At 43.4% G+C, this 10,628-nt stretch overlaps 1 protein-coding gene across 3 annotated transcripts in view; it reads left to right on the top strand.

Moving 5' to 3' along the window:
- The first annotated feature begins 650 nt into the window (after positions 1-650).
- COQ8B (coenzyme Q8B) overlaps positions 651-10,628 on the top strand; it is a 104,130-nt gene continuing 94,152 nt past the window's right edge. The window contains exons 1-4 of one of the 3 annotated variants that reach the window (XR_010183125.1): positions 651-859; positions 1,494-1,670; positions 3,270-3,548; positions 10,552-10,618. Coding sequence is in view for 1 of the 3 variants with exons in the window: in XM_063937699.1 (XP_063793769.1) it covers positions 1,494-1,670; positions 3,270-3,548; positions 10,552-10,618 (523 nt within the window). In the remaining 2 variants the exon portion in view is untranslated. The remainder of the gene's footprint in view (positions 860-1,493; positions 1,671-3,269; positions 3,549-10,551; positions 10,619-10,628) is intronic. The other 2 variants (XM_063937699.1, XR_010183126.1) reach the window with 2 other exon arrangements.

Here is a 10,628-nt window from a genome sequence, read left to right as displayed (position 1 = left end):
AGCAGCCTAAGAAGCAGAGCCTATCATTTAAGTAGGTCTGCTTCTCTCCCCTCAGTCCCACGATGCAGGGAGCCTGTTGCCAGCAGTGCTCCCTGAAAATAAAAGACCTATCAAAAAGTCTTTTACAGAGAAACTCAGTAGAGCTCCCCTGCAGTGCACCCAGTCTCCTCTGGGCACAGAATCTAACTGAGGTCTGGAGGAGGGGCATAGAGGGAGGAGCCAGTGCACACCCATCTAAAGGCTTTACAGTGCCCATGTCTCCTGCGGAGCCCGTCTATACCCCATGGTCCTTACGGAGTCCCCAGCATCCTCTAGGACGTAAGAGAAAAGGTGTTATTATCACTGCATAGTAAATATAACGAACAGGTCACTCAGGCAAGGCAAGACACGACACATACATGTGCTGCAGCGGACTGGTGTGTCACTGTACATGACATTACAGATAAACCTATCAGGTCACCTGCTGACCCGCATTAATGACACGCACACACCATCACACCGTATGTCTGCGTATCGCATAGCCATACGTGCAAAGCAGCTCTATATAATGCCAGCTAGATCTCTATATAAGGCCAGCTAGATCATGTGACCTCGAGTTAGGCGCGTACATACGTCCTGCCGCTCCTAACCTTCAGACCGTCACTAGCCGGCAGCCAATCACACAGCGCACATTGCAGAACAAGTTTTGTGATAGGTGGCCTTGTCACACGGTGCTGCTGATTGGCTGTGACTGTGAGCACCCGGCACAGTGAGTGAGCGAGCGGTCGCAGTACCGAGGTTTGTGTTTGGATTGGAATAGAAGTTGCCCGATTCAAAGATGGCGGTGAGCGTATAGTGAGTTCTGGAACCAGAGCAGAAGGTGAGTGAGTGACCCCAGTTTCCATCTGTGGCCTCCAAATACATAAATACCCCAACCCTCCAACTCACAGAGCTGGCTTCTATTTTATATAGTTCATTCTAATGTGTGTGTATAAATGTTTGTATATATTTCTTCACAATGCAGTACATTAGATTACACCACAATCTACAGTCAGCACAACATACATTAGTACACTCTTAAAACCAAACACAAAAGTTGGTGTACCCTAGTGTAGAATCACAGGCCTTTCATGATATGTGACACACTGTAAGGATATAGAGAAAATAGCGCTACATCATGGTGTATATAATAGGAATCAGTATGGGACACGAATGTTATAATGTGTAACAGAAAGCTATATGGGGCATACGTGTTGCATAATAGAAAGTGATATATGACACGCGTGTTGCTATATTGGACATGTGTTTCATAATAGAAGGTAATAAGGGGCACACATGGTGTATAATAGAAAGCAGCATAGGACACGTTTTTTTTTTTTTTAAATATCTGATTTTGCATAGAGCTCAGGACAGGGAGTTCTCATGAGACCTGTGCGTGTGATTGCATAATATGTATTTATGGTTACATAAGAAACACTGTTCTGATCCTGAGTTTTACGTCTTTGTCCTCTAAGATGTGGGGAGAGGTCGTAATGGTGTTACAGGGAGCGTCCCGTGTGGCGCAAGCTGTGGTGAAGAGGGGCTGTGAATCACTGCGTATGGTGGCTGCTACCTCCACATTGGGAAGTGGGTTTAAGTCTGTGCAGTCCTCTGCCGAGCGATGTGTGGGGACCGCTTTCACAAACATGCAGGTGAGAAGGAACAGTACTGTCGCAGCAGAATGTGCTTCCCATGCTAGACGTAAACATGTAATATAGAGCATTGTGAGGTGTGTTCCCAGTTGTCAGGTAGGTTTACAATTTGGTCTCCCAGATGTAAGCTTTATATTTCCTATTGAGTGAAATTATCCGTCTCTATAATTAATTTTTCAGCACCTGTAGCCCTCTATTGTGATTACATTTTTTCCCAACCCTAAATTCCCGTCTCCCTCACTGCCCTCCCTTATATATAGTTCATTCCCCTGCCACTATTTCTTACCCTATATGCAAGGTTCGGACATAGGATCTGTCCTTGGTATCGCACACAGCGCTGTTATTAGTAATTAGTACAAGTAGTATGGTAGTGATGACAACGCACTGCTATCAGCTACTGAGCAACAGCATCTATATTATACTAGGTGCATTGCCCACTCTATAATCAGCTTGTATAAGCGGTAAGAAGCAGTGGGGGGAAATGAATTTCTAGGGGTAAGCAAGAGTGCTTCATGTAGTCGGGTTTGGGGTTTTATTTGTTAGTGTTTCCCAACTGCAGTCCTCCGGGCCCCCTAACAGTGCATGTTGTGCAGATCTCCTCAGCATCACAAGTGGATCTGTTAAATGTGAGTAATGAATACACCTGTGCAACAACCGGATGCAGTCATTAGGTCAACATTTACACTGTTGGCATTGTTGATATTTCAACATGGAACATATCAACATTTTAACAATGTGAATATGTAAAATGCCGACATTCTCAAAGTACCAAGGGGTGGGTGGGGGGGGGTTTGTGCGGGACAGGAGGGTTAGGATTAGGCTGCGGGACGGGAGGGTTAGGCTGAGGGAGGGGAAAGTTAGATTGTGGGAGGAGAGGGTTAGTGTTGTGCTGTGGGAGAGTTAGAGTTAGGCTACGGTAGGGCATGTAAGGGTTTAGTGATACGCAACGTAGGAACAGCCAGAAATCACCGTCAGCAGGCCGCCAGGTCCCGGAAGATACCACTGGAGCCATCAAACCAGGTAAGCCACCACTGGACCACCAGGAATATTCTGTTGGCGTTCTGATTATGGTGACATTATGAATGTAAAAAAAAAATTTTTTTTTGCATCCGCTCCACCTAGGAGATCTGTACTGTTAGGGGTCCCTGTGGACCAGCCTAGACAGTCATGGGCGGTAGTAAAATGGTTTGTTCTGCCATTGAAGGTGACAAGCTATTATTTTGCACTTTGGTTAAATGACTAATACAACCCTCGTCGGTTAATGGAATTTAATTCTATTGCACCTTTGACAAAGAAAATACTGCAGTTTTAAACATATACCTGTCAGTAGCGCAGCAGCCATTTTGTAAATGGAGCCAGTAGCTGTGTGATTTTCTTCAGTGGTGTCGCACGTTCCTGGTGATGGCTGCTTCCACTGTGTTTAAGTAACAGAAGCTCTTAAAAACTGTTGCTGTTCTTTTAAGTCTTGTACATAGTAGTGTGAGTACCACTATTTTCTAAAGCACTTGCAGATGATCTCTATTTTGACTGAAAAGGATAACCATTAGGCTTACTCACCCAGCTGAAATATATCTTTGCTTCCATTGTATTTCTGTGTAGCTCCGCAAGATGGATTCCAGGGAGCGCCCATTATCTCCCGAGGTCAGCGATGACTCTTGGAGTGTGATGTCAGAGTTTTCGCCAGTAGAAGACGCCTCGCCTCCAAGGACAGCCTCTGGTGAGCAGCAGAAGAATGGGCTGGGCATGGCTGGACCAAGCGTGGGGCAAGTCAGAAGTTACGGCACAGTTAGAGGCCTGACAGCTGAGGAACTGGAGAGAGCAAGGGAGGCGAAACTGCAGGGTGGAGCAGAGGATCATGGGAGACCTAAGCGGCAGAAGGTGGGAGAATAGTCTTAGTAAATGGCAAAAGTGCTGCTGTCTGTTCGTTCATTGTGTTACTGACCTCTTTCTTGTTCACCTGTTCTTGTCCTCCCAGGTTCTCGCTGTTTACTAGACTTCAATAAACTCTTCTCTCTGCCTTCATTCTTTATTTTATAGTCCAGCTTCAGTTCAGCCTAAAGGTGCGCATATGCTCTATGTGGAAGGACTACATGCATATAAGTTACCTCAACTCACTACATGTATAGTAGCTAGGAGCATATGGATGTTGTATTTCCCCCTCAGTGTTCAGATGGACATCGGCTTTGTGGTGATCTACCGGAATCATCATCAGCAGGGCATTATCGGCGCTCAGATCAAGATGAAAGCAGCTAGTATGATACAATGGATGGAGCCATGAGTTCCACCCATGTTGGCGAGCTACATCGCGAGGGTAGACCAGAGATAGGCCTTTTTAAGGCCTGATTTATTTAAATGTGTTCATTTACTACACAGTGAAATGGGTGGTTACCTCAGGCTTTAATGGGATCCGGTCTTTAGGTCGACTGCACTTAGATCAACACTAATTTGTCGACCATTACTGGTCGACATGGTCTATAGGTCGACATGAGTTTTTCACCTTTTTTGAACTTTTTTTTTTTTTTTTTTTTTTAAATATACTTTTATGATACACGTGGACTACGATTGGGAATAGTAACCTGCACGAGGCACCTTGCCCAAAGCATGGCGAGCGAATACGGTGCACTAATTGGGGTTCCCGGTCACTTTACAAAGAAAACGACATCAATTAAAAAAAAAAAAAAACTCTTGTCGACCTTTCTCCATGTTGACCTTGTTCATGTCGACCTAATGACCGTGATGACCTATTTCAGGTGTCGACCTACTAACGGTTGACCAATAGTGGTCGACCTAGTTACTGTCGACCCTATGATCCACACTCGGCTTTAATACCCTTGGCTGTTCAATTACAGCCTTCTTTCCCTGCGCTGTAAATTTACACGTCTAATAAATAAGTTCCCGGAGCTATTGGTTTACAGACTTGGGGCACCCGAGATCACTGCATTTAACGCGGATTTCTGTTCAAGCTTCCCTCAGGCTCAAACAGAAATCAGTATTAACTGCTGCCTGCGGGCTATAATATAAATATCCCCGGCAGATCAGTTAGCATGCGGTGATTAAAATTGTATAATTGAATCTGGCCCACGGTGATCAACCTCTACACCCGGGCCAGGGACCACTTAATCTCTTGGTTCTTCTGATGGAAACAGGCTCAGACATTGATCGTTGCCTGTATTGGACCTGGTGCACCAACCTCTCAGTTGATAAATCACACAGGCTACAACAGCGAGACATTTCAAACTATGGGGCATATATACTAAGCCTTGGAGAGCGTTCATATGCCCCATGATTCTTAAAAGTAAGCGCTTTGTTTACTTGGTGGTTCGGTCAGTGGTCAAATGTTTAAATATTCTTTCCACATTTACCACAGGGTTTTTGAAAACATTTTATGGTGTGAGGAACGTGTATGATCCTATTACTCCAGGTGGTGTTTAGTCAGAACTGGCATTTACCACAAGGTGTACTTTAGATTTCTGGCACAGATCAAACTGTATCTAGTGGAATGCTTCAAATCCTTAAGCAACATACATTCAATCCAGAAAGTACAGAATTATAGCTGGATCAAAATATTAGAAACATGTTAAATTCCAGATATTAAAAATACAAAATAACAGGCATAAAAGATTGTAAAAAAACAAACCAACCACAAACTCTGACTCTAAACAAACCGTAAAGAATAGAAGATGTGGCGCCATATAAATGATAATAATAATAATAATTAGCTCATCCAAAACAAAACAAAAAAGGGACTTAAATGATTATGATCCGCAAAAGGCAAAGGAACTGGAGACAAATATAAAATGAGAAAAAAACTATTCAACTGTAAGTTTGGGCGCTTTAGTACATAGTGCTCCTTTTTTACAAAGAGATTTGGGTGATTGTCATAAAAAATGTCCCACACAACAATCTTTAATTAGTAAAGGTGATTCGTTGTCCACCACCAAGTGATAATCACGGGGAAGTCCCCAACTGATTACACTCACAGAAAGTAGTGTTGCAACTGGCCCATCAAGTATATCTTTGTGACGTCCTCAGAATGCTTCTCTATGTCCCACTGTATATGACACATATAAAAAAAAAAGCAAATTATAGTGTAGAGTCCTTTTTTAATGTTTTAAAAGTGACACACTTGACATACGGTAAAAATAGGTACAGTACATAAAGCAGGTAGAATTACATGAAGCTGAGTTAAAAAGATGGAGGCCCCGTTCCTCTGCAGCACAGACCTTCTTGGTGGTAGTAAGTTCCACTCCTCCTCAGCATCAAACTGTCCCCACCAAAGCATTTTGATACAAAGCGGATCTTTTTCACCTTTAAAAAGAACTTACTACCAAGACCGACTGCAGCATCCCGATGTTTGGAGTCCCAACATGGGGAAGGTAAGTATACTTACCTTACACTCCCCCCCCCCCCCCCCCCCCCCCTTCCTTTCCGCAGCCTAAACCTAACCCTTCCGAACCCCTGGCTTACCTGCCTGGCAGCCCGGTCCACACTCGTTTGGGATTGTTCTGGGATGGTGGTCCTTGTGGGGATTTCGACTCCCGGGATCACATCCAGATCCCTTCCATAGATCTGTGGTGTTAAACTCCAAACCTACACATACTAACCTCAGAGAGGTCACATTTGTGCACCATTTACATGAAAGCCCACTACTAAGAAACCTTTAAAAAAAACTAGTAGAAGAGATAATTTAGCAGAAAAACACAGCTCAAGTTGACCTCAACACAGTGCCAACCCATGACCTCAACTTGGCAAAAACAACAGAAATGTCATTCTTCTTGGCTTTTCGTATAAGAAAGCATAGTTTTTCAACAAAGTGGTAAACGAGAGAGGGTGCGACAGTGAACCTAAGCAAAACATTCTATAAAGTTACAAAAATGTTCTCTGTTCCAGATAGAAGTCCCAAAGTACAATACCACACAGCAATACCACAACATAACTACAGGTTGAGAGCCACATCAAAATATGTGTACTCCAGTATTCTGATCGAACGCATATACAACTATTGTATCACTAATAATAAAATAACTTAACCATATGTGTGACACTTGTGCTTTAAATGGGAAGCATATATCACTTAGGAAAAATTATTATAATAATTTAACAAAAAACTAGTGCAGTGATCTTCTGTTTTCATTTTTTATTAAGCCCTCACCACGCTTTTTCACTAACTGCAGGCTTTAGTATATGGGTGATTATTCATCCACTTCCTATTTAACCAATCTATCAATTATAATTTTACCTGCGCCAGGAATTTCTGAACAGGTTAACTGTTCATAATTTTATTTTTATTTTTTACTCCAGTATTCAACTGTATTACCATGGCAAGGTTCCATAAAAGCAATACAAAGCCACCATGAAGTCCTAGGGGTATATTTATTTAGCTTTGAATGAGCGCTTTAAAATGGCAATAAAAATAATGCTAAATCAGGCTGGTTTAGCAGTAACTCCTATAGTTCCGTGATTGACTGCTTTGACAGAAAGATGAAATGTAAATACACCTAATCGTTAATGTCGAGTCTTTCTCAATTCCTACAGTTTCTTGTAACAGAGCAGGTATTATACAACAATATTCGGGATGCGGTCAGGATGCCGCCGGACGGAATCCCGGCGGTCGAAATACCGACGCCAGAATCCCGACCGCCACAATCCCGACATATTCTCCCTCCGTGGGTGTCCACGACACCCATAGAGGGAGAATATAATAGTGTGCCGAGCGTAGCGAGCGAAGCGAGCCCGCAAGGGGCTTCGTTCCGCTCACCACCCCTGTCGGGATTGTGTGGTCGGGATTCCGGCGTCGGTATTTCGACCGCCGGGATTCCGACCGGCGGCAATTAGTACTGATCCCCAATATTCAACCTATACTCTTGTTAGGTGTAATATAAAAGTTTTAGAAACTAGCATCAATCACACAACTTTTCCTTAACATGAAAGCATCAATATTGGATACACAAATAAGAAATGGCTTCCTTATTAAAAGCATAAAGTAAACCAAAATTATTGGGTGCATGGGACTGCAATGGGCACAACGGGACATATGTATTAAGCCTGGAGAAGTGATAAAGCAGTGATGAGTGCAAGGTGATAATGCACCAGCCGATCGGCTCAATGATTTAAATTGACAGGAGCTGATTTGCTGGTGCGTTATAACCTTCCACTTATCGCTGCTTTATCACCGCTTTATCACTTCCCCAGGTTAATACATCTGCCCCAACATTTGCACCCAGATACGCAAGTCTCTTGATGTCTAGGTCAGAAAAGGATTACGTTTGGAACAACACATTTAAACCTGATCTAGCTGCTTTGCATAGATACAGTGCCTCAAAATAGATAAATGTATTAGTAGGGTCAAGGTTAAATCAATATGTATATGTATTTACAGTTGTACCACTTGGGGCCGAATTTAAGCACTTAGCCAGATCTCTCACTGTATCAGCGACCTAAGAGTCTCAGCGACCTAAGACTCTTCTACTGTCTACATGATTCCTGGCCATGTCCAGGAAACTCGCCCATACACCTAAAGATTTATCTTCCAATCTGGCTGGTTGGAATGAAAATCTGGTAATGGATGGGAGTAAATGACAGTTGACCATTTGAAATGGCCAACTGTCATTTGCTCCCATCCATTACCAGATTTTCGTGCCAGCCAGCCAGATTGGAAGATAAATCTTTAGGTGTATGGGCATCTAGGGTGGTTACACACCTGACCAATATCTGTGTGATATATCGTTTCCGGCCAAATCGTAACAACATATCTGCAGTATTGTACAGTGTGTATGCCCGATTGCACGCTCCCAAAGGTCGCATGCAACATGTGCTTACCAGATCTTGTATGATACCATGCTACCGAATTAGGCATTGCATTGTACATCATGCCAATGATCCCTTCATCGTGCAATTGTGTATGCACGGCACGATGCAGGGTCCCGCCTCAATCTGGACCAGCCGAAAACACATCGCTTAGATGTGTACCTGACGTTTTATATGCTGTTTGCATTTTTAATTGTATTTTTGTCACGAGTGTTTGTTACCAGCATTTGGAAATCCTTGTAAGCTTCTGCAATGTGTTTACCTACAGTAAATATAAGAAATAGGTTATGATGCATTCAGAATCCACAACACAAAAAGAATGAGAGTAAAACCATTGTATGATGACTAAAAACAATTATAGACCAATTTAGACGCGCTTTACTAGTGTTCTGAAACCCAAGATCATATGAGCTGCCAAAGAATAACCCTTAAATATTTGGAACCCAACTGTTCACTGTTCTAATTATATTCTCTTGGTGCAGATAGTAGATCAGCAATAAGTCAGCAGAATGATCAGACTGAATAAACTGGGGAACATTATTTTTGAAAAAAGGAACTCTGTAAAAGGTGCTGCATAGCACATCGGTCAGTGGGGGTCATTCAGAGTTGATCGTAGCTGTGCTAAATTTAGCACAGCTACGATCAATCACACTGAGATGCGGGGGAACGCCCAAGCGTAGCTCCCGGCCAGCGCAGCTTTAGCGTACTGGCCGGGAGCTACTCATTGCTCCCCGGCCCGCAGCGGCTGCGTGTGACGTCACGCAGCCGCTGCGGTCCGCTCCCCGTTCGTTCCGGCCACGCCTGCGTTGGCCGGACCGCTCCCACGAAACGGTGGCCAAATGGCGCCGTTCCGCCCCCTCCCGCCCTTCGGCCATCTGGCATGCGCCGGCGCACTACAGCGCATGCGCAGTAGGGACCCGTTCGCTCGGCTGCAGCAAAAAGCAGCGAGCGAACGGGTCAGAGTGACCCCCAGTCTGATTTACTAATGAGCAGGTTGTGGAAGACTATCATTGTTGACAGTGTTAAAACGGAAATAGGATTAACGACAGTTGGAATAGATGCAAAGCAAGCCTGATTGCCATTTTAAATCTATCAGTCAATACTAGCTGTCATCGACGACTTTGACAACCTGCTCCTTAAATCTGCCCCTAGATGTAATTTATGAAGCATGGTGCAGTCATTAAAATATACACACCATTATATATGTTAAAAATAAATAAATTAATCTCAATCCATTTATTTAAAGCACAGCACCATATGTAAACAGGATACTTATCAGAAGCAGCATGAACAGTTTTCTAGTCCAATAAGGCATAGTAATGATCACCAGAGCTGGGACTAATTACTATGCCTTATTGGATACTTCCGATAAATATCTTGTTTACAACTATGGCTCCGTGCTTTAAATAAATGGATTGAGAGTTGTTTTGCTATTAAATTCTCTCTCTCTCTCTCTCTCTCTCTCTCTCTCTCTCTCTCTCTCTCTCTCTCTCTCTCTCTCTCTCTCTCTCTCTCTCTCTCTCTCTCTCTCTCTCTCTCTCTCTCATATATATTTCAGACTTGGTATTCTTTTGTGCACAAATTGATGCAGCCACTAGGTGGCGCTTGTCCTGTTCTCAGTATTTTCAGCAACATTGTATTATATCTTCTATTTGAGATGTGGCAGCACAGACAGAATGGTAGATGCTAGATCCAAGTGGCCTAAAGGCCACCGAGCCCGAAGCGTGGCGGGTGAACATTTCGGGTACCCTGTTCGCCCGTGGCTCCGCCCTCTGATGGCGTCAGAGGTCCCTTACCCATCTTGGATTTAGAACCAACCCAGACAGAATGTGCTGTTGATTGTGTATCTTCCATATTTACAAATATGCTATCTATCTATCTATCTATCTATCTATCTATCTATCTATCCTCATAACAGTCCTTCTGTTAAAGGTCCACGTTATCAGACTCTCCTCCTTCTACAGATTGTTCAATGTTTGCTATCAATTACTGTGGGTTTCTATGATGGTGGTGGGCAGTATTGTGCTATGTAAGTGTGAGGATCACATGACATTAATACTTTATTTATTCACAGCTGAGTGAGCGGGCTAGAGAGAGGAAAGTACCTGTATCTCGCATCAGTCGCATGGCAAACTTTGGGGGTAATTTTAT

The sequence above is a fragment of the Pseudophryne corroboree genome, chromosome 8 (assembly GCF_028390025.1).
Source record: "Pseudophryne corroboree isolate aPseCor3 chromosome 8, aPseCor3.hap2, whole genome shotgun sequence".
Taxonomy (NCBI): Eukaryota; Metazoa; Chordata; class Amphibia; order Anura; family Myobatrachidae; genus Pseudophryne; species Pseudophryne corroboree.
Note: the sequence above shows the minus strand (reverse complement) of the source record. Positions and strands in the feature narration are given on the sequence as shown.